The 25,168-nt window shown below is 37.4% G+C and overlaps 1 protein-coding gene across 3 annotated transcripts in view; it reads left to right on the plus strand.

Moving 5' to 3' along the window:
* The window catches only part of AUH (AU RNA binding methylglutaconyl-CoA hydratase), a 111,095-nt gene extending 96,700 nt beyond the window's left edge, over nucleotides 1-14,395 (plus strand). For all 3 annotated transcript variants that reach the window (XM_075137402.1, XM_075137403.1, XM_075137404.1), the window contains 4 exons: nucleotides 8,581-8,768; nucleotides 10,452-10,502; nucleotides 12,307-12,354; nucleotides 13,199-14,395. In XM_075137402.1, the coding sequence (XP_074993503.1) occupies nucleotides 8,581-8,768; nucleotides 10,452-10,502; nucleotides 12,307-12,354; nucleotides 13,199-13,276 (365 nt within the window). In that variant the 3' untranslated portion in view covers nucleotides 13,277-14,395. The remainder of the gene's footprint in view (nucleotides 1-8,580; nucleotides 8,769-10,451; nucleotides 10,503-12,306; nucleotides 12,355-13,198) is intronic.
* Nucleotides 14,396-25,168: the final 10,773 nt, after the last annotated feature.

A 25,168-nucleotide genomic window follows, 5' to 3' on the forward strand; every position in this document is an offset into this window, starting at 1 on the left:
TGCACTTACTGGGGTAGGTGTACTGTTGCACAGGAACTGCCCTAGTAGAAAATCTATTCCATATACATTTAAAGTTGTTATATAATTTTACACAAATTTATATGCATATTAAACTGAAAATTTTTAATGAATTTGGACTCTAATGTCTTTAAAAACTCTGATTCTCAAAATGTTAACAATGTGAATTAAATGAAATAGTATTTATCAGCGAAGGAAGAAGAGTAATTTTAAATGTTTGTTAAGGGTAACAATTTGTTAATAGTCGTGTAACTCAAAACAATGTGCTAGTCCTACCTACCCTCTCTCAGTTGATCCTGAACAGCAATTTATGGAACCAAGGGTCAGTCAAAAGTAGTAAAGAGTTGTGATTTCCTGATGAGGATATGAACAAATAAGCAATTTGGATCTTCTTCCAATTGCTTTTGTTTATGTTGAATTTGTAACATTTGCACAGTCTGGAGGGTTTCTGCTGCTCTCAGTAGAGCTGAGTAGTGACTGTATCATATTTGTATAGTGAATAAAGAAGTTTTCTGTAGAGCCTGGAAAGGATGATCCTGGCTTTGCAAAAGTAGCTTCTCTCCTAGCCTGTGTCATAGGCTTCTAACCTGGTATGTTCAGATCACTTAAACTGCAGTTTCTTAGGTGTCAGTTCACTGATTTTAGTATTTTGATAGCCAGTCTGGAGGTATTGAGCATGAAAACCTGAAGCTGAAGTCATTAAGGCTGCTTGTGTCTCTGAAAAAATAAGTCTTTCATTATTTCAAGCTAGGCATGCAGATACCCACGTGATCAAAATTAGAACATGGAGAATATCCTATAACATAGACTGAATGCATGTTTATATTTACACTGGTGATGAATTTATAAGTTTAATTGTTAATTTCTAATACAAGGTTTAATTATTCTTGGAGATAGGTAATATACTTACAAGTAATAGCAAATAATGTAACATTCAGAATACAAATTAACATGCACAAATAAAAGTAACATTTCAGTTATTCATGTGACTTACAGAATTTTTAATAACAGCAGTGATTATTTCTTCACATATCAACTATTACTGTAAAATAACAAATAGAAGGATTAGTCTGGGAAGTAAAAAGAACAGAATGCCATTCTGGCACTCCTAGATAGTGCTACAAAATCTAACAGATCAAGCTGAAAAAGTTAGGAGTATCAGACTTACTATCTCAAAATTAAGTTCCGATGTACTGAAGAGTTTGCTTTTTGCATTGCAGATTGTTAGCTTAATGCATGCCAGCTTTGAACAATTTGGCCAGTTTTTTGATAGAGTGTGTTTTCAAAGCACTGTAAATTGTTATAGACATTATGTTATAGCCTAGGTACTAGGCTAGGTACAGTGTAGCTCTAGTGTATGGCTGCCTCATCTGGGAGGACATCCTACTCAAGATGAAAAATAAGCTTCATATGTATGAGTTCATTTTAGATATATTTATCAGCAGAGAGAGCACTCTGCCGTCTTGGGATTTGACAGCTGAACCAGGCGGCGCTGTGTCCTCCTACAATCTCGTTGGCTTTGCTGTTTTCCCTGGGCTCCCATTCTGTTAGCCACCGATTCTCCTTTCTTTAGTGCTGCTCAAGTAAGAGAATTTCAGGGATGAAGAATTTCAGAAGTAAATCTTAAAAATCCGTACCTTGGAACAGTTGAAAGCAGATTAATTTGGTAGTAGTCAGGATGGGAGAAAGAATAGGATTAGGAACAGGAGTTGATTTGGGGGGTTAGCAGAGTGATGGATTTCTTTGCTGTGTGGAAGAATAAAATGGTAGATTTCCATAAGGAGAGCACTGAAGTGTGAAAAACATTCAAGTCACTTGCTCTTAAGCAGTGAAGACTTCAGATTTAATAGTCTGGTTTTTGCTTTGCTTGTTGTTTCTTTATTTCAATTCTGTCCATTAAAAACTAAAGTAATTTTCCCAATTTAGGACTGTGATCTCATTCAAAATGTAAATAAAAATAGGATACTACAGTGGGAACTAATTTTTCTGTATTTCACTTGCCCTAAGTAATGATGATGGATTTTCTCATGTCTGGCTTTTTTGTCCTGATTTTCACATGAATCAAATTTTAGCTGTCATAGTCAATCCTAAATTGTAAGAACATGGACTATAAAATTATTTATTTAAAATACAAGTTAAATAAAAGTTTTTATCTAATATTACTTATAAAGCCCACATGATTTGTAAAGTATGATCATACAGAGCAACACTGGTCTAAACCTCCTACCTGTTGTTACAGCTGAGTAATGACTTCATAAACGTGTGGGTGTAATTTTGAAACTGGAAAATGCCTTCTCTTGGGCCATTAATTTCTATCTGTAGCACGATGAGTTATGTTTTAATGTGTATGTACTTTTGAATTTCGTTTAAGTTCACTTTCTGTCATTGCATTCCCAAACGACAGTAAGACCAAATTGCTATCTGGAGTAATACGAATGCACATGGCCTTACCAGATACTTGTATGTGCTCATGCTTGTTGCATTTGTTTACATTTAAGTAAAAGGTAATAAGTAGATTAACAGCCTTAAGCATTTCTCTTTTCTTCCTCAAATAATTTCAGGTAAAAAAATAAAAAAAAAGGCTGTTTTTCAGTATGTACATTGCTAATACCGCAAGTCCTGGTAGTCCACGGGTGGTAATGCAGATTTCGGCTTATCAAGTGCTGTTTAGTCTGACAGTGGAGTCCGTGCAGTTGGTTGTACCACGCTTGTGAGGGAAATGGGGAGTAAGGCTTTCGATGATGGAGTAGACATGGGAAGAGCTACTGATGTCATCTGTCTGGGCCTCTGTAAGGCCTTTGACATGGTCCGCCACAACATCCTTCTCTCTAAACTGGAGAGGTATGGATTTGATGGGTGGACTGTCTGGTGGGTGAGGAATTGGTTGGATGGACCAAACCAGAGGGTAGTGTTCAATGACTCCATGTCCAGTTGGAGATCCGTGATGAGTGGTGTCCCTCAGGGGTCCATATTGGGACCAGTACTGTTTAATATCTTCATCAATGACATAGGCAGTGGGATCGAGTGCACCCTCAGCAAGTTTGCAGATGACACCAAGCTGAGTGATTGCAGTCGATATGCCTGCGGGCCAGGATACCATCCAGAGGGACCTGGACAAGCTTGAGAAGTGGGCCCATGTGAACCTCATGAGGTTCAACAAGGCCAAGTGCAAGGTCCTGCACCGGGGTCGGGGCAACCCCCGGTATCTACCCAATACTCCCCCAGGCTGGGGGATGAAGGGATTGAGAGCAGCCCTGCTGAGAAGATTTGGGGGTACTGGTGGATGAAAAGCTGGACAGGAGCCGACAGTGTGCGCTCCCAGCCCAGAAGGCCAACCATATCCTGGGCAATCAAAAGAAGGGTGGCCAGCAGGTCGAGGGAGGTCTCTGCTCTGCTCTGGTGAGACCCCACCTGGAGTACTGTGTCCAGCTCTGGAGTCCTCAGCACAGGAAAGACACGGACCTGTTGGAGCAGGTTCAGAGGAGGCCCACAAAAATCCATCAGAGGGATGGAACACCTCTCCTGTGAGGAAAGGCTGAGAGAGTTGGGGTTGTTCAGCCTGGAGAAGAGAAGGCTTTGGGGAGACCTTATTGTGGCCTGTCAGTACTTAAAGTACTTTCTATCTTTCTTAGTCTACAAGAGGATTACTTATTTTGAAAATAAATTAGTTTTTCTAAATTACCCAATGATTTCATCTTTCTGTACAAAAGCTGTGATTATTTAACTGCTAGTGAATTCTGAAAGTGTATTTACACTTTCTGTCATGCTCATAAGCGTTTGTACATCTTCAAGCCAAGTACTACATTCTTCTGATTGAAGCTGCCACCCTCAAGCCACCCACGCATGGTGGTTTGGTATATTCTAGACGTTTTTCAGATCGGTTTTTAAATAAACTTATCCACAGACGCAGATGAATAAAACGGATTGTGAAAATTAAGGTTTGATTTGCAAATTATGTTGGCAGTTTTGGAGCTGGGGTTTGCCACTGCCAGCCTGGCGTATGTAGCAGGCCATTCTGCCTCTTCAACCTTGAGTAGGATTGTGTCTGACGTTCCTACAGGGCTTTCTTTAGCTTGACTGTCAAGCCAGACTTCCACGAGCCCTTTTGGCAGCCTACTATGAAATCTTTCTCAAACAACTTCTCATCATCACAGACCCCGGGGCAACCTCTGAGTCAGCCTCAGGCCACTGTCTCAGGCTTTGCTCAGGTCTCCACTCTTCTTCCAAACAACGACTTATATGGCCAGACATGAGAGCGGCCTCGCCTACCGCCTGCCCTTCGTCAGCTCAGTGCTTTTTTCCCCTTGCAGAGACAATGTTTAGTTTCTTTTCATGTCTATCCTGTTTTCAGCCCATCACTTGCATCTTTATTGATGTCCTTCCCAGTCTAAGCTGGTTTCGGTTGTTAGATGGTTATCCAGTTTGTGCCAGTGAAGGGCTCTTCACGTTTTCTTCTGTGAAGGGATTTGGGATGTCTGAGCCCATAAAGATTTATACCTGGATTTAAGTTAGCTAAAGCATGTACAGCTTTGCAGAATCAAGGCCTAATCTGGGAAATAATCTGTTGGAAACTTGGTGTTAAATATTGTCTCGGTAGAGTGTTTAGGCTTTTAGAGTGCTTAATATTTGGAAAATTGCTTAACTTGGCAATGGATGGCAGGTACTTTAAAAGTGGAGAATATGTTTTTTACACAGACTTTTAAAATATGACTTACATGACTGAAAAGTATTACATTAAAATAATAATTTTATCTATGTTAGTTTATTTATGGGCTCATATTGTTAAGGATTCGGTGTTATGAACAGCAGATTTCTGCGTTCCATATTTCTATAAGTTTCAATGGAAAGGAGAAAAATCCACTCCTTACAGCTTTCTGCAAAAGAATCACAAGGATACATTTGAGCCATTTCTTGACTGACGTGAATAATTAGAAGGTTTGTGGCTGACAAACTTTGGTTTCACCATTGATTATTAATAAAACATTAGAAATGCACAATAGTTTTGAAAAAAAAAAGAAATCTAGAAACCTGGCAGTTAAATCAATCTAACGTGAATCAAACAAAGCTCATGATAGAAAGGATCGGATAGAAAGACTCATTTTTACTTGACTTAATAAACATGATTATTACTGAATTAAAGTTTGGATTTTTTGTCAGAACAGGATTTTTTCCGATATGTTTTGACAGAGCCTTGAGCTATGAGAAACTACTGACTGTAGATATTCTCTGCCAGAATGATGAATCTATTTCCAGTAAGCTAGTTGCTTCATCTTGTTGGATATACTCTTGGGAATTTATCACGTAATTCCTTTAATCCAAACCAGTTGTGTACATATTTTGTAATTGATGAATTACTGACAGTAAATAAATATTCATGCAAAATCAACTATTTGTTAAAGAATAAAAATATTGTTTAACAATTTTTGTATCAGATCTTAGCAGTCTTCCATTTACTGTGTCTTTTCACATGAACTAGAGTGTCATCTAAAACTGCTGTTTACAATTATTACAACATTGAATATATACCATCTCAGATAAGAACGCATTTACATTGCAACTCTATGTCAAATACTTTTATCAACACAGTGAGTAATACCAGATCACTAGTCCTTGAAATAACATGTCATTAAATCTGTGAAGATGAAACAACTATTCTTCCATCAAATTCTGCTCTACATTTAGATGAAATGCCTTGGTTAAGTAATGTCTTTGAAGACTGGGTGTTACTTCCTTTAGCTCTGATTGTAGTTGGCAGGCATTATATGTTCTTTGTGTATTACCAAAACAGAACATCTATCTGCAGCATACTCTCTGCCTTTTCTTCATAAATGGATGTAACTTTGGTGTGGTGTTTGCATTTGATTAATTGGGTCTTACTGCTTTTTTGTGTGCATATATCTTATTCCTACTACTGGATATATATGATTGATGCACTGAACTGTTGGCTTCTGTTCTGTGAATATTAATCAAAGAATATGCTCCTCTGCTTAATGGCTTTGCAGTGTAGGAGGCAGCCAAACAACATAGACTATAGTCTGCTTTTTTTGCTCTTTAATCATTATTGTGTAAGACACTGGCAAGAACACTTTTTTCATCTATAAACACTATTTCATGCTTAAACATATCCATTGTTTGGTCAAAGTTATGAAATATTGTTGCTCAATTAAATTTTGTTTTCAACATTTCCTGGTAAAAGCAGTAATAGAAGAGATAAAACAGTAAAGGAAAGGGAGATAATTAAGTAGAAAAAAATACTAGGCATAGCAAGCAGGGAAGAAGCAGAAGATGTGGAGTCAGTAAATTCAGCCTCGTATGGTTTCAGGTCTTACGATTTGGACAAATAGTTTTCTTTAATCAAAAGCCAAACCTGATGCTTTTCTAGATTCCATCACTTTGGTGAAAGGGATAATTTATAACTAAACTATTCTTAAAGAGAATCAGGGTAGACATTTGCTATGTTGCAATGTGCATTTAAAATGTGTATAAGGATAAACATTTATTAGGGTTTGACAGCTTCTTTGGGTGAGAAATTAAAAGACATCTTCAGTATTTAAAACAAAAAAGCCGGTAAATGTTTGTTTGTGGTGACGATGGTACAGCTCAGTATCAGAAGCAGCAAGTTTCTTGAAAACACAGCTCACATTTTTATGGCATATAGTTCTGAAATAAACGTTGATAGCTACAGCTTTAGTCATTCTCTGTGAATCTCACCAGTGAGGCAGCCAAGGCTAGCAGGAAGGCTTAGGGTTTGTAGTATTTTACAAGGCATTTTGTTTTAGTCTCTCACCCCCTCGCCCCCTTTCATAAAAATGCCCTGGAGTAGGGGCTTTCTCTAAATTATGCTGTTGGCAAAATTTTTCCCCTAGCACTATCAGTGGCTTAGCTGTACAACTACCAGAATTAGCAGAATTTAGTGAACAGGAGTTCCTCTTGCTGTCGCCTGTTGCCCTTGACCGTTAGGGCAGTCTTGCTAAAATCCTCTCAGAGTGGTAGGATCATAGAGAATATTACATTGTTTGTATTTACTAATGTTATTGTTCTACAAATTTTATTTTAACTGTTATGAGTGAAAGCCTTTTTTAAATTCCTTCAGTTTCAACCCAGAAAATATATTCCAGTTTTTGTTACATATCATGATTTTGTAATAATCTAGAAAGGCATAAGGCAGAAATCCCCCAAACCTTCTGCATTTTTGTATGATGTAATGTGTTCAAAGGCAGGTCTTTTTTTATGGAAAGGAATACAGTAGTACTGAAGCTTGTGATTCATAAAAAACAATAGTTGAAAGCTAAATAATTGAATCACAAAAACTTTTTGTTTGTTTCCAGTCAGTTTATTTGTCTCAGAGATGTATTTAAAGTATTTTCAGGAAACATCAGTAAGAGAACTGAACGGCTTCAATAAAATACTGCCTTAGTCTACCATTATCTAGTGAAAATTAATCTCTTTTATATTAGTTGAACAAACATTTATCCCGTGTTGTACGACCTCCCTTTGAACACCTCCCATAAATATTCCTCTTGCATATACACATATATTGATATTTGAATATATTAGCATGCTCTTGCAGAAATAGCTATTTGGAAGAAAATTTTTACTTACAGACTGTCTATATAAATTGAATATTTGTTTCAGATCCATGTCAAAACAGTAGACCTTTTATATTTTCAAAATCCTTTCTCCTGGATAAAGGCCATAATTCATACCAACATCTGCTTCTGTGATTTGAGTCTACTTCTTCAATTTTGATAATGATTATTCCCACATTCTCGTTGTTTGTCAATTCTGGAAAGTTAATTGTTACTCCAACTAAGCAATCTTCATATGTCTGGTTAATGTGGTTACTGCTTATTGACCTTCTGAAAATGCTAATCTGCCAAAGAATTTTTTAACGTAGTAAGAAAAGCTAACTGAAGTTAGGTGCCTTTCTCTGCTGATCCACACCTGTTATTGTCCTTCCCTAGTTTTTGTAATCAGGCCTTAAGATTTCAACAATAGTATGGAATTAAGAAGAGACAAAACCATGGCTTTTAAAAGACCTTGTCTAGTGGTTTTAGTTTAGTTTACGTCTAAATTTTTATTGTCCCTAATATGTGCAAATTTTAGCATGGACTACAGTCTTGTTAGACTATATATTCTTTTTGAGTATAGTTCTTCAAAAGGGTTCATATTGTGGTGATTACTATCATAAAAAATATACAGATTGTTAAAAAGAAGCAGAGTTTTTGCATATGGTAATTACTGGCAAGTAGTTTTCCTTCAGCTTTTGGCTGATATGAATAAGGTAACTTGTCTGTAATCAAACAGAATCTCTATTAATATTACCTCTTTTCAGTTATTTACATGTCTTTCTAAGAAAGAGAGCAACTGATTTCATTTTAGATGTAGTTTCAAAACTGAAGAAGGCACTTAGGAATGTCTTTGTGTGCTAGTTTAATTTCTGTATGTTCATATAATTGTCTATGGAATTAAAAATGAAAATATTTGAACTGAACAAAGCATCTACATTTGTGGTATAAATGTTTGGGAAACTAATACTTTTTCTCTTTTTCCAAACTTTAGGGGGGACACAGAGATTACCTCGTGCAATTGGAGTGTCTTTGGCAAAAGAACTAATCTTCTCTGCACGTACTGTAGATGGTGAGGAAGCAAAATCAATAGGATTGATTAGCCATGTGGTAGAACAGAATGAAGCAGGGGATGCTGCATACAGAAGAGCATTAGCTCTGGCAAGAGAATTTTTACCTCAGGTAAAACTAATTATTTTGATTTTAGTTTTTACCAAACATTAAGACTGAAAAAGAACCAGCTGTATTAAGAAAAACTGTCATGAAGTTATGTATTAAAAATCCATTCTAGTTATGTGGAGAGCAATCAGAAGTTTTCTCTCTCGTGTATTGAGTGGGGTTATTTGGTAATTATTTCATAGTGAAGGAAGAAAACTCTGTCAATCCTCGTGTTGTCATGATATGGTCTGTGTTTGTATTGCGTGTTTTGACTTCCAAGTTTTAAACAAAAAAGTAGTGTAAGGGTTTTTTTTTTAATAAAGCAGTTATCAATAGGTTATCCTGTTGCTCTTGAACACTTCAGAAGAGAGGTAAAAAGGTCCATATGAAAGTGGACATATCTTGGTGTAACTCCTGTTTTGAAAACATAAAGCTAAATGTAATTTCAGTATTACAGCAAAACCCATTTACTAGTGGAAAGTTTGCTTTCTGTCCTTTGTGTATAAGCTTGATGAAAGAATCATGCTCTTATTATCATTCATTCTAAGTGACATCCTACCTCTGGCTTTCATAAAAGACTTGAAATGGGATTTGCTTGTGCTTTAGAATTTGAAACTTTTAGTGAGAAGTTTAAATATGACCCTTACAGGAGTCTTTGTGTTAGCTGATTGCTACCTGTTCCCCTGTTGCCATAGACTGCAAGCTGTTTGTTCAGTATAGGAATGTGAGTTTGGAGCTTTTGATAAACTTGCTTTTCAAGTGAAGGGTCCCAGGTAGCAAATTCATAGGAGGCAGCAGAAGAAAATAATTAGTAAACCACTTTATTGGATCACAAGTGTAACAGCCAAAATTTTTCCTTGACAATGGAAAATGTTGCAGATTAAATATGGCATTTAACTTTGGTTGTTTGTGTTTTGAACACCCTCATAGAAAGACAAACATAAAAAATACAGTAAAAATTTTAACATACAGAGATTCTGGAAGGTTGATTTATAGTTACAACTTCGCATTGGAACCAGCTCAAAAGCATTTGGCTTTCCCAAAAGCAGCAGGCCACTTCTCTAAAGCAACATCTGAACATTCAGAAGCTGATGCTGATGGATAGGCACAGGACTGAGATGATTCCCAATGATGTCTCACTGTTCTGTGGCACATTGGAGGAGGAGGGTGAAAATCCCACTGCTCGCGGGGGACCTCAGTCGCTCACAGAAGAGTGTCATCACTTGACCAGTGCAGGCTTCGCAGTAGCCTATTTTGGGTTTGAAGCTGCATCAGTCCATTTTATTTCATTATCACATCTATCCCTGTGTCTCCGTTGTGTGATAATAGGGACATAAGATTGACCTGACGAAGGCCTATAATGATGTCTCTTAAGGTGGCCATTCTGAGCCTTGTTTTGAAGGGAATTGAGCAAGCTTGGCAAAAGTGGACGTGCTCAGCACCTTTGAAACATAAACCGAACACACTGCTTTAATTAGGTTCTTTTGAAAACAGTATACATTCACTTTTTGTCAATATTGAAACTCTCAGTTTGGAAACAAATGTCTACTATAATGATGTAATTTAGGATATTTGACCTATTTACTATAAATTTAATAAAGGTCCAAAGTCTAGAGGGTCCCAATGTGAGAACATTCATGTGCAGACTTCACTGCATAATCTGGTAGATTTTGATGATATGTAAATAAGCTTTTTCTTTCATTTTAGGGACCAGTAGCAGTGAGAGTTGCAAAACTGGCTATCAATCAGGGAATGGAGGTAAGGATCTGTACTTTCCATAAGAGTAAGCAGAAGTCAAGCTGGCAACAGGTCTACTGTGGTGATTTTTTTTCTAGAACTGTTTTTAGTTTCTCAGTGTATAGTCTTTCAAAATCTATTTGGTCAAAACTTTTTGAAAGATGAAATGCAATTTTTTGATGTCTCAGACTCCTGAGACTAGAGTTGACGCTGATTTCCATAAGGAGGCTTAGTAACCTCATGTCTGTCCAGGAGTAATGCACTCTGCTAATTATTAATACTAGAAAGTAAACATAAACTACTATGAACAAGTTGTATTTCAAATGCTGGGCAGAAAAAAACCTCAAAGTCATACTCTGTCAAGTCTGTCAATGCTCTCAGTGTTTAGTAACTAATAAAGTTAGAGGCCAAAAGGCATGTCATTTATTTTTAATAGTTTAATAGAGGTTAGTGTTAAAATTGTATCTGGAGTCTGATTTCATATTTGATTCTGATTGCCCCTCCTTCTTGAACACTATTGACCTAGCTCTAAAGCTCATTAAAATCCAGCCCTGAACACGTCTGGACATGTGTTTTACTTTAGGATTGTGAATCATCTTGCTGAGCTCAGCAGGACTATTCATATTTAAAGTTAAGCACATGCATAAGCTCTGCATCAGGACACCTTATAGCTCAACCTGGGACAAGGGAAAGGGCATCGCTCTGCATGCAACATCTGAATCCAAGAAGACGAATTTAAGAATGGTCCTTTTTTTCCTTAAGGTCTCAAAAGCAACCAGTGATATAATTGAGTTCAGCAAAGCATACCACCAGTAAGTTTTGGCCTGAGAACCAAACTCAGATGCTGTTGTGCAAAGAGTATGTTTGTTAGGTTTCCATGGCAAGTAATGATGGAATTCAAGATTTATTTTAGTGGTGGTACCCAAGGTTCAAAGTGCTACAAACTAAATTATCTAGCTACCAGGTATAGTGGACTGAAAGGTCAAAATCATGATGTTTATAGAATTAAGGACAATAGAGTTAGAAGGACTCTGCATGATCATCTAGTTCAATCTTGAGGCCCCAAGACGAGATCTACTGTATCAAACCCAATCAAGCTAAATGTTCATGCCAGCTGTTGTTGCAAACCTTCCACGGCAGAGATTTCACAGCTTCCTTTGGCAATCTATCCTATAGCTTATCTCCCTTGACAAATTGCTTGTGGTCCATAGCCACAATCCTTTCAGTGGCCTTGTGGAGAGCTGGTAAGTTCTGCAGCAGCTGATGCTTAAGACAGGCAGAGAAGTAGTGAGGGTAAAATTCAGCCTTTTCAGCTGTTCAGACCAGCTCACAAAGAAAAATACGGTATTACAACTAGGTGATGATGCAGGATGGCCATGGTCTTTTTTTTATTTTGAATCCCTTTATACTTGAAGTTATGTTTATTTTGTGGCATATGACATTTTGAATATAACTTGTTTCAGAACAATTTTTAAATAATCATGGAGTACACTGTATCTTTTCCCCTGTAGTAAATGAAATTATTACACATGTGCAAGCAGCTAATGGTTTTTAGTCCAGATGATTTGTAGTGAAGAACATACATTGTTTTGACGGTGTATTACATACTAATTGTATCACCAAATAAGGAAACTGTTACAGAAATACTGATCACTCTCACCACATGGCAGTGTAGCATTTCTATGTTAAAGTAGTATAGAAGAACTTTGCAGAAGTGTTTTAGTATGTGGCATATAGAAACAGTATTTAAGTTAGCTGTCAGGAAATAATATATAATAAATATACAAAAATTTGCTTTTAAAAGGCATTGTATTCTTTTCCTCAGGTCGACTTAGTAACAGGTTTAGCAATTGAAGAAGCTTGTTACGCTCAGGTATGTAACTATGATTACATGAAAAAACCCAGAAAACGGGCTTTGTTGGTGCCTGTTGTGAAACATGCAGAAATTCGACTAGAAATTGCTCTATGATAGCCTCTACAAATATTTTGGCATTGTATTTAGACCTTCCTTCTGCTTACTCGGTTTTTGTAAGGAATTTAAGGAAGGAGGTGTAGTTCAGGACAAAAACATCTCCCTGCCAAGACTGTTAGGGTGAAAGTAGTGAAGCACAACCAGCCATATACCTAACCAGTCATACACTGCTGTGCATCTAGTCCAAGAACTGCCTTCCTTTTGCTTTGTTTCGGTTTAACATGAAATAACATGAAGGGCACTTCACTAACATGTGCCACTGATGGCATATGTGCTAAGTAACAGAAAGTTGAGACAAACCTCTTTGCCAGTGAAACATGGGAATGATGTATTTGAATTTGTATGTTCTTGGACTTTGAGAGCAGTTTTTGATCATGGAAATAGAAGCATCAGCATTAGATGCTTATTTAAAACTTATGGTGATCTGGTTAATAACCTACCTCCCACCCCTCACTCCTCCCTCCAAAAAAACACCAAAAACTCAAAAACAAACCCTAAAGAGTTTCTCACAGTCATCTGTTTGGAGAAAAGTTACTCCTCCTTCTCCTAAATTGTTTCTCAGCCTTATGTTGTGCCTTTGAAGTGTCTGGTACTTTCCTGTATCTGACTAGACATTTTAGTTTTCATTTTTCTGTTGCATTATATGTTGCATGTGGGATGCATTGAAGAACTAGGATTTGTATGAAAATTTTTTTTTGGTATTGTTTTTGGTGTCAATAATGAATTGTTACTCTGCTTATTGTAGACTATTCCAACAAAAGATAGAATTGAAGGTCTTCTTGCATTTAAGGAGAAGAGACCTCCTCGCTACAAGGGAGAATAGAAGAAGCTGATGCCTTTAAAATACAGGGGGATAAAAGTACTATGAGGACCATTAAGGTGCACTTTGCGTCCGCACCTGGAATATCACAACCACCAAAGTAAAAGCAAATCATCATGATGTAACAACATTTTGAATGTGTCCATACTTGTACTGGGCCCAGATAGAAATGTGTGTCAACTCATGCTCATTACAGTTTCTGAAGGTTGATCTGTGTATTGGCAAGGTCACAGGTTCATGCAGCATTTTTAGAATTTCATATGTATGAAACATACCATTCCACAATTGAAAAAGCTCTGTAAATTCTTTATATAGACAAAACCTACATGTGACGTTAAGTATAAATCTGCTGTATCATTTTATCAAAACAAAAATGACTACTGAACACCAAAAATAAGAAATTGTACAAAATATGCATTAAAATGATTGTGTACATCAGTAAAAGTTATATTTGAGTATTCTACCTGAATAGGTACATTATTAATAAAGCTAAGGGAAATGAAAAGGATTATTGTTTGGGAAATGTTAAGATTTATTTATCTGACTTATGCTATTCTAACTAAAATGAAATTAACTTTAGCACATAATGGCATACTTTTGGTGAAGTCATTGCCATTATATTCATTTGATTGTATTAAATGAAGCCATTTTTGAGGGCAGCCTTTAATTATGCATTCTTGTATATTAAACCGGCTTTGTCTTGCATTCTTCCAACATACCATCTGATCAGCACTCTTTGCTGTGAAGAAACTTTATTTCACTTGCCCCAGTTATTTTAATTTTTTGATGATTGTATTAAAGGTTATTGTGCAGGGATGGGACTTATGTGCTGTTAAAGAAACTAGAGTTCTCTTACTCTCCAGAATATTCCTTTTGCAGGTCCTAATAATGTATATCTACATACAACAGGGATGATATTGAAATGTTCTTTATTCTGTGGCGGCCTCAGGGTTCTTTTCATATATTGAAAGAGAAATCCAGTTGGTTTACGAGGTGAGAAGACTGTTGTGATTCATACTATATATTTACTGTGACATGGCATATACAGCAAATGCCTGGAAATAACCTCTTAGAAAGTATTTTTGTTAACTTGACTGGAAAATAAACATGGCTTAGCAGACAGAGGCTGTCTTTTTATATGAAAACAAATTTCTTCGCGTTTGGTTACCATTGGCTCACAAAAGGTGTGCATGTTCTGCTGTTTCTGCAACATTAACTATGGTCACTGTCCATATCTATGATGATAAAGCAGCTGATCAACATGAAATGACAAGAACTCATTTAAATTCATATTTAGACATATCATTACATGTAAATTGATTATAACTGGTAGAGCACACACTTTGTTGACTGGTAAACTTGCTGAGTCAATCATTTCATGCACGATAATTTGCAAATAAAGTACTGCTGCTTGTTTTGATAGTCATATAAAGCCTAGAGGGTCATTTTCTCATGTTTCTGAAATGCTAACATGTCATTTTCATTTTTACTGAGTAGGAAATAATTATGTTAATAGGAGAAAAAATATTAAGTCTATGCTGATGGGTTTCTGTTTCATAACTTTGATATACAGTCTGGTTATTGAGCTGCCTCTTTTTCTAACAAGTGCTGATTAAGTAGCTTCTGTGAATGTCTATTTAAAAAAAATGTAATAACTTTAAATACTGGCAAAAGACTCTGGATTCGTGCTTTTAACTAGTAGTTTTGATCTCAGAAAATAATTTTGCTGTCACAGTGGTCTCTCCATTCCTTTTCTCAGGAGAAGATACTGTCATATCGTAGCAATTTGAGTCCCTTCTTTAAAGTCAACATTTTGAATATTATTACAAAGTGAGTACCAGTAGGACAATTTTTAAAGGTACTTTCTAGTGATGTTGAAATAAGTTCTAAAGGAACAATATTTTAGCAAAAGATGTGTTAATCATAATGTCTCTATTATTAAGTGATGTGTTATGATGGGTGCAGTGCTCATGATTAATAGCAATGTTAGAATTCTGCTTCCACAAGAGGGTGATTCGTAACAAAAATGCTCTTATAAAGGCTGAGTTTTCCTTACAAAAGTTATGATCTCCTTCAAGTGCCTAGGCTCAGCTCTTTCAGTTCCTGGTAAAACCATGCTTTTCTCCACAATACCTCATGGGTGAGTAAGCCCTTGTTCGTGTGGTTTGCTGAAAGGTTATCTCGTGGTCCCTGGGCATAAGCAGCTTTTTCTCCTGCTCCTGCTGAGCTCAAGTGGATAGTGAGTTCTTGTGCACTTCTCCACCGAGTTGGATATTGAAAAGTTATAGTACAGGTAGGTCCGTTATCTTCAGCTGACTACCTCTCAACGGTGTAAGTGCAAGTTCTACTTACGAAATTGCCTAGAAATTCTCAGTTTCATCAGAAATTAATGTGTGACTTTATATAACACGTATCATTTTAGCCTTTAGTCTGTGAAAGCATTTGTGTTTTCTCTTCAATATTATTGAAGTAACTCACATTCTTACTAGTTTTACTAAGTTTCTGGATACAGTTTTCAGAATTGTTTGAATAGCTTAAGTCAGTTCAGTGATTTTGAGTATCTCACCTGCTATGAGGAAGTACGGTGTTTTATTTATTCTAGACTGTGTAATGATACAGTTAAAAGCACTTGGAGGATGTTGTTCTATGGAACATTTCTATGAGATTTGCAGAGCCATTTGTGCCAAATTGTTGTTGAAATTCTGTCAGTCTGTGCAATTACTTATAGTCCTACACCAAGGTTCATATCAATGCTTTTCTAGAACTGCTTTTAACCAGCTGCATTCAGAAGAGTAAACATAGGATGTATCATTTTCAGCTGTTTAATATTTTCCTCAGTCATTGCTTTTTAATGCATTAAACATAATGAGATTCGTCGAACAGAACAAAAAATAACGGGCCTCTCCAGCACAGGAGAGGACAGAATATCATGCTACTTGGAATCTGGACTTAAGGAGTTAAGTAAGGAGTATGGTACTAGTGTCACTTCACACACCAAAACCAACTCATAGATGCAAAGTGAAAAGGGTAATTGAAACATCTTAATTTATCACCCACCCCCAGCACCCAGCACCCCCAAGACCTGGGCACCCCTCAGCACCCAGCACCTGGGCACCCCCAGGTCCCCAAACCCAGCCGCCTCAAAACCCCCAGCAACTGAGTAACCAGCACCTGGACATGCCCAGCACCCAGCATCGCCAGTGCCCAGCATTAGGGTTAGTGTTTGGTTAGGGTTAGGGTTTTTGTTTCATTGCTTTTGCCTGCAAGCAAATCCCTGAAAAGGTGTCTATTGAGATTAGAAAGAGGATTTATTTACAACTAAAAAATATGTAAAAAGACCATTGGTATTTTGTGTGGTGTACATTGAACAAGATGTGCTTTCATATATCATTTGTGGGATTTTAGCCTTGTTCTTGCACCTAATGACACTGCTGAAAAGCCATAGGGCTTCATTGTCTAGTGAGGCTGATACAGTCAGTGTACTCAAGGTGTGATAATGATCATGATGATGTGGTTATTTTAAGATGTTCTTTTTCTGCACACTTTTAGAAAGACAACTATCTCCAAAAATGAGAAAAACGAGAATAATTGCAAACAGATAAACCAAAAGGAGAGAGGTGTTCAGCTAAAGGTAATGAAATTCCTCTTGTGTATTCTGAGGGATTACAAAGACTAGTTTTTCTGTTTGTACCTTTTTTTTTCTGTTGGCTTTTGTTTTCCCTGGGTCTGCAGCTCGGACACAAGGGTGCAGGGAACACTTCTAAGAATTTGTATGAGTTGTTTGCACTTCAAAAACATTGATATCTTATAAGTAAAGTTGGGAAAGTTTTAAAAATTTTCCTAAAAGGTTTTTAAAAGATGAAATCAGAAATGATCGAGTTATCACCAAAGATTAGGTAACATACCTTTTTTATTACAGATTTAAATCATGTTCAGTTTCAACCTTGCAACAAAGTTGAATAGAAGTTTCTGTAGTTACGCAGTGTACTGTGTTTATGCAATGTATTCATTACGCATTACAATATCTATGTGTGTATACTGACATGTCATATGCATGCATATATATGTGTATGTGTGTATGCATATGTGTACATATAAATAAAATTCTTCAGACTGTCAGATGAGACCAAACCCCCTCAGGATGTGATAGTACTATTCTACTCCAGGCAGTTTTGAATTTGTCTGTGTAAGAGCACTACCAGCAAAAACCTTGCACCCCACACAGCATGCTAACCGTGACTGCTAACAAGTGGCCATACTTAAGAGTGTGGAAGTTCTGTAACACAGAAATTCTGCTGCAGCAGCAGCAGTCAAGTAGCAAGGGGACAGGCGTATGTTACTGTATATCTGGTGGTGCACGTCTAGTAGTTCAAGGCTAGAATAAATGTAGCAGAAGTCGAAGTGAGTTCTAAGTTTCAACAAAGGTGTGGCATCCAGATAGCACATTCCTCCAGTCCTATAGTACCGTTTGCTTCTGCAGTTTGGACAGGCCTACAGCAATCATGAGCAGCTCATTAATCAACAACTGTTGTAGATTATAAGATCAGTCTCCACCCCCCTTAAATAAGTCTAGACTTAGATTTCATCTTAAAATTTTATCTAGTAGATAATTCTTCCAAGGACACTCAATTCACATGGGAAGAAATATGAAGTATGTTAAAAGAATTTATTACAGAGGGTGTGAACGTTCTGTGTCAAAGCTAAGTCTGATTGCAATACTTGAGTTCAAAATAGTACATTAACCCTCTAAGGCATAGTCTGTACATGTATGTTTATAAACTCTTCAAAGTTCTGGCTAGTGACTACTACTCTTTGATTATAATTTCTGAAGCATATGCTAATAAAGCTTTTGTAACTTTAAAGAGATGAGAATACGTTGCAGTTTTCTTGTTGCATAATATAACCATTTCCAGAAGAACATGAAAAGTGTTTTGGTTTTTTAAGGAACTTATACATCAAATTGTTGCTTCTTTATTCTAGCAACTGCTAATTGATTTAACATTTTCCCTTAAGCATAAGGGACTTTGTGATATCATCTTTGGCTCAACTCTTTCTAGCATGTTAAAAAATCTGATGCCAGTTGTACAAATTCTTAAAAAATGTGTCTCTTTCATGCAGCTTAAAAAGACAAAGTTTAAAATTTTAATTGTAAGGATAGAGTTGTGAAGGTTGTGTTTTCATTACATATGAATGTTAATAATACGTCTGTATGCTTGTGTGGAAAGAGTTTGACTCTGCATCTTTTGTGTAATAAGTCTGTACTGCAGGGACTGTTGTCTTCAAAGCTGGTCTGTTGCTGAACCATTTTTGCAAATATATGTAAGTATCTCCAGCTAGTGACCACACAGGGTTCAATCTGTCGTTCATGTTGTCCTGTAGTTGTCATCTTTTGGCCAGCCTCCTCTTCCAAGTAGTGGTGAAAGGATGAGAGCGCCAGGGAACACACTTCTAAAAAGCAGTGGGTCCAGGAAGGATGGATAGGAGAGATGGTTTGTAGGGTGTGTTCAGGCTGCGTGTTTAAATCACAGTCCACTTCAGCACAGTCATTTCCAATATCTTCATGAGCAGCTCCACAAAGTACATTTTTCTATATTGGTTGGTTACAGCACCTGAGTTGTATATCCAAATGACTAGTAGAGATCATAACATCCAAACATGATACCTAGACTATGACATACGAAAGGAGGTAGGAGCCACAAAAATGGCATAATGAGAAGGGTTCTGCCTAAGTTACCAGTTGGTAAATGAACACATGGACATGATTTTTTTCCACTTTGTGCAGAACGAAATTCATTTCTTCATTTTGGATTTTTACCCTTTTTTCCAAATCTTAGCTGAAATCAGTCCTTTTTTGAAAAAGTGAAGAGGATATGCTGCAGCCCCTCGATCTATCTAATTGCTCAGTAGTTGAAGGACTCATGAAATAGCAGAGCAGCTCAGTTTCTGCTCTCTCCTTTCACATAATTGACCTGAACCGAACCCTCCTACAGGAGTGACCTCGTCACTGGATGCTCTCAGTCATGCCCGATGAAACTTTTCTACTTTAATTACTTATCCTACAAATTAATTTATTGCGATGTAGAGATAATGACCATTCACCTGTTGGTTTAGAGAGGAAAGGCCTTGCTTGCTAGCGTCCCTCAAGCAACTAGTATCACACTGTTTTTTTAATAGATGCTGTAGCAAGGATGAGAATCCTGCTCGCTTCCTCTCATCCCCAGCATCTCATTTGTACTGTATGGAGTCCTATCTGCCAGGCGTGAAGATGCCTACTGAGTCAGACTCCTGAGGTGTGGAAGGTTTAATTCATAAATCCTGAAAGGCCTTAGATCCAGCACTGTCCAATTGCCATTGCCTAATATGATCAGGACCGTGACTTCTTGAAGCAAAATCTCAGCAGGAATTTTGAGAATCTAAATTTTGGACTTGGGCAGCTAAGTCTCTGCGTAGACGTAGTCTTAGTTGTGTGCATTTGTGATTGTGCTTCTAGGCTGCTTTACTCTTCAGGATTATTAGTTAAGTTTGAAAATACTTCCTTAAAGTAAGTGAGGGATATCAGAAATCACTTTAGCCACTGGTGGCATATCGTAGATCCCATGACGGAACCGAGTTGCTGTTAACAGGTGGTAATACTTATGGAGCCTGGCTACCCCTTTCTGTACCAGCTCCCCAAAGTAGTCAGGCTGTCGTCAGTGAGGTAGAAGGAAACCCTAGCAAGTCAGGGAAGGGGTGGTGTAGGAGCAGCAGCGGCATAGCTGCGCTACCAGGATGGTTGGCTGTGCTAAAGCAGTTGTATTGGAGCTGGTTATTCCAGCTCTGCAGCCTGATTTTGCCAACAGAGAAGCATAAAGTAGCTGCGTAGAGGACAAACTTTTGATCACACTGTGTGTGTGTATATGCATAATATATAAAATGTATGTCCATATGTCCACTCTGCTTCCAGCACATAGTTTTAAGGTTATTCATAGAAGCTTTTAAAGCATTGTTTCCATTGTTAAAATAGGTCATTAAAACCACATCTCCACAGGTATGTGTGTTTAGAGTTACAAAAACATTTTGTCCTATACATGTTTTTATATTTCATATAATTACAGCATATTTATCTGAAGTATTTCGCAAGTATACTTTTGTGTAATACTGGTAGGAGATTAAGTAATAGCTGCTTACTAGCACTATTGCACAAGAACATCAAATGTTATTGTGATGTTCTGAGATTTGAGGTACCAAACATGCTTTTGGCTTCTTTGTTCCTGTGACCTTTATGCTCTTCTGGATAATAGAGCAGTCCTGTAACGATGCACATGTTTTCCTTTACACAAATGCCAGTAACCACTTGAGCAGGGCACTTGATTCCAGTTTTGATGGGTGGTGCCTATAATGGACAACGGTAGTGTATCTGAGCCAAGTTGGCCATCTTTGTGCTTTACAGTGCCAAAAACTTCAAAGCTTCTTCCTTTTAGAACTCTAAAGCAATACAAGTTTGTGTTTGTTCATATCATCAAACTTAATTATTGGCAATAAGCAACTGCTGGCAGGAGCAGCGCATCACATGGCTCCATTTCTGCTTTAGAAAAGGTCAGCATATGGCATAAACACTTTGCTGTATTATGCAGCCTTGTACTCTGATCACATAACACATGCTTCAGAAAGCATTATGCAATGTTATACTCACTGATTAATGACTGCTTGCACAAGAAGTTTTTCATTACCCTGAATGCTAGCATCCTGGGAATGATTAACTTTGTGACATAACTCTCATCACATAAATATGGAAGATTCAAATATAGCCTCAAAATAACGTGTTTCAGAAATAACTGAACACTTTCCTGCTTAGTACTGTGTACAGTACATGATTAACAACTGCTTTAAACCTTCAGAGTTGAATAGAAAAGCTTATTTGTGAGAACTGAAAACAAGATTTATTTTTAGGGTTTAAAGTTTTACCCAAGATGAATTTTTGCACACAGCAGCATCTCATTCGCAATGTTTTTCCTCTGCTTGTGTAAGTTTGAATTTCCTGAGAAAAATCTCTGCCAACTATTTTCAGTGTTCAGCCAGTGAGTTAAACAGAACAAGTCAAATCTAGCCCTTATTTAGACCAGCAACTGCATGTGTGTAAAATGACTCAGTCCAGTCTGTTCAGTATTATACTGCATATTTAAGTTGTGTGCTTAAATCAGCATGGTTGTAGCAGAGTAAATTCCCAATAATTGCCAATTTTTCTGCAGGCAGAGTAAGAAAGCAAAATGTGGTTCTGAATGAAGCGGCTTGCAAACTTACAGTCTGAACATTACTACACGTTCACGTTTAACATTTTCGTGTTGTATTGATTGATCATTCCGTGTTCAAATTTTGCAGATTCTTATGTTAAAAAGCATGATGACAGTGCATCACAGATGTTATCATCTTAAGGATGTACAACAGAGGAAGAGCCTATAAAAAGAAATGTTCCTCACCATATTCCTCCACATATGAAGATTCATCAATGAAGTAATGTCAATTGCTACCAGTTATCTGTATTTCAACAGCTTTGTTAAGGAGAAAGTTGGTTTGCCTGTTTGGAAATTCAAGATCAGTTTTCACAAGGAAATAACTATATTAAACTTCCGCTTACTAATTTCCCTTTAAATGTCAGAGTAGAAAAAATGACATCTGGTTTTTATGATTCTCTCTCCTGCAAGTAATCCTGCTTACTAACAAACAGTCACATTAAATAAAGCTACTTAAAGTCCTTGTAGTAGAGGGGAATGGTTTAGGATGTCACCATGTTAATGCATGTGTGCCATTTCTTCAGAAATAATCTTCACTGAGAACACTAGAGAAGGTAAACATTGACCTTCAGTATGTTCTCTTTAATTTTTGCCTTTTCCTGCATTCCAACTCCTACAAGCAGTAGCAAAGGCTAAAGGAAACGGCCTCTGACTAAGCATTAGCTACCAGCATGCCCTCATTATAGCTGAGGGCTCTTATTCTCGCTTAGCCTACGTGCAGAGCCAGCTAGTCTTTCAGCTGTGATGACGAAATGCCATGCATTTCTTCCTGGAATAGTACGCAGATAAGAGGCCACTTGTTATGCTGAGGTTTCAGATGAACTCCACTAAGGGTTTCAAAACACTCTGTCACAATTATACCAGGTTTCTTTAGCAACCAATTCATTTCAAACACTTTTAAGATAAAAAGGGAAGAGATGTTAGTTTATTTTCCCTTGTGGTTTCACTGTTTAAACCTTTACAGGATATGACTGGATCGTTTATACATGGCCTGACTTTATTAATTTTAATAAATCTAGCAGATCAAAATGGATCTGTTCCTCTCTTGAAATTCACATTATTTGTAGTTCCCTATGTGTACCTATAACTTGAGAGAAGAAACAAAAATCTCATGTCTGTGATATGCTGCTAGAAAGGTCGTGCTGTGCAAGCTCGGTTGCTGAGTGCCTTAAAATCATTCTGGATCCAGCAAAAGCTGAGAGTTTTCAGAACCTTGCAGCACAAAAGGTTAATCCTTTATCTTGGGGTTGAGTTCAGGTGCTAGGACATGTGTGCACAGTACAAGCCCAGTTGACCTAATTATTGCTTAGCAGTGGTGGGAGGACCTGTTTGTGAGATCATTTTGCAGATTTGGGGCCTGTTTAGGTGATTCTGAGCAGTAAAAAAAGCAACTTTAGTGGGATCAAACAAATCACAAAAGCGTCCAGACTGTAAAAGAAAGAGGAATCTATGAAGTGGTTGTTTCAAATCAAGCAATATCCTTAGTAACAGCAATAATCGTACGTTACTGTGAAGAAAGGAATATATTGTCTGGAATAACCAATTGATCACAGGCACCTTACATAGCTCTCTTTGCTCTCCCTTAGACACTAATTAGACATTTAGAATCTGTGGTATGCCCCATTTCCGTTACTCATTAAGGATGACATTAAGTCAGTTGCAACTTGCCTTTCCATTGGATCTGCATGCCACTTTAGATAGATGTAGTCAGTAGGGTGGACAGTCTTACGACAATAAATCTGAGTGAATCGCAGCCTAGATAGGTATTTATTATTAAAAAAAAAAAAACCAGCCCAAAATGGCATCTCTCCTTGATCACTTCCCCTGCAGTTCTCTACATTTACTAGTATCTCATTAACTGGGAACTAAAAGCTAAATTCAGTTCCCTTATAAGACAACAAAATTTTCTTTTTCCATTTACATAATGGAATTTGGATCAGGCCTTAAGTCTGTAACCTTATTGCTTTAATGCCTTCCAAATAAATGTGTAATTCCCAGTGACATCACTAGGAATCTTGGCTATTCACAGTCTGATCTTTCTTTTTTTCTGCAACTGTTCTTGTGAAGTGGATCCCCTTTGAAGAGGTCCAGAGAACACTAGAATTGTCAAACCCGCCACTTCCCTTAATTACTTTTTTTCCCCCCCCTTTCTTGGGCTAGTTATTGACTACTGACTCAGGAAAAAAAAAAGAACGAATTTCCCTCATGAATAAATTATTTCATGATTGTTTACTAGAGGTGGATGATTCTTGCACATTACTGTGAAGAAGTCCTGTCCTTGCCATATCAGGATAGACCAACAAGCCTATGTTTCTCCATGATTTTTCTGCTCTCTTTTTGTCAAAATGTGAAAGTCAACCTAAATACTGTTGCTGCAGTGGTCACTAGCAGGTCTTTTAAATGCTAGACAATTAATTTTCACAAAAATTCTGATCCACCAAGTATAAATATGAATTACGGGCATCTCTTTTTTTGAACTGCTGCTGTTGTGAGCTTTGGTTTTAATTAAATACCACGATGACAAATTTGTTAGAAATGGTACTCGTTAAATACTACTACTTCCAATGCTTCTCTGCTTTGTAAAATTGGTTGTTTATAAGTCATCTTATGTGTTGTTTGAAGCATCTTAATGTGGTTTATCTTATTTTCTATCTTTAGAAGATTTGATCTTAATGTCTGAAAGAGACATTGTTATTTCATGGAGTATCATGGGGGGAAAAAAACCCCACAGTGCCTTTCTTGAAAATTATACTAAAAAGATAACTGCTGTTCTGTGGTTCAAAACCTTGAAATGTTTTAAACTGAAATTACTACAATTCAAAATTTGTCATCTTTACTGAAATCACAGAACCAGCGAACACAGTCCCACCAGCACTCGTACTAGTGAAACCTGTTTTCTCCCCCTCTTTGGCATTTGCCACCTTCTGCCCATCCTTCCATACAATCCCTGCTCCTACTGCCCATGACATCCCCTGCTGAGGAGAGGGGGTGTGTGCCATCTAACCACGGGTATGTGCTGTTTGTGGTTGGAGCCCTCGAAGAGAAAGTGTGATGACCAAGTTACACAAGTTTTTCTCTGGGAGAGAGGTGGGAAGGGGACGCTAGCTTGAGCCTTTGTCTTCCATCAAGCCACTTCTAGAAAACTAATGGATCATCCTCCTCCACCTCCTTCAAGTGCAATTTACATTGTGTAATGGTTCAAAAGATACAAGGGTGAGGACTGACTGATAGTAATAATACCTTTGTTTCCTAAGGCTGTTGATGCATGGGTAGAGCATAGGGGATATCTGTGGGGCCAGGTTTTATCTTGTTGTGGAGTCAGTTCTAGCTGTCAGAGGCATAAACTCTGCTGAGGATTGAGAAACTGTGGCGACAGGCTTCAGCCAACGAGCAAGCGTCCAGGTCCTGGACTGTCTTGAACTGAAATAGTGATTCGTTGTTATCAGTATCCAAACTAGCTGGACGCGAACCAGCTCAGATTTCTTTACATGCATTTGCAAATCCTAATTGCAGAATAGCTGTAATGGGCATTTTGAAAAAAATAAATAATTCTCTACAAATTCTTTCCTACCTTAACTGAATCCAAGGTAAAGTAAGAAAGGGGGATAGTCTGCATTGTGCTCTA

This window comes from Calonectris borealis, chromosome Z, assembly GCF_964195595.1.
Source record: "Calonectris borealis chromosome Z, bCalBor7.hap1.2, whole genome shotgun sequence".
In the NCBI taxonomy this organism is placed as follows: Eukaryota; Metazoa; Chordata; class Aves; order Procellariiformes; family Procellariidae; genus Calonectris; species Calonectris borealis.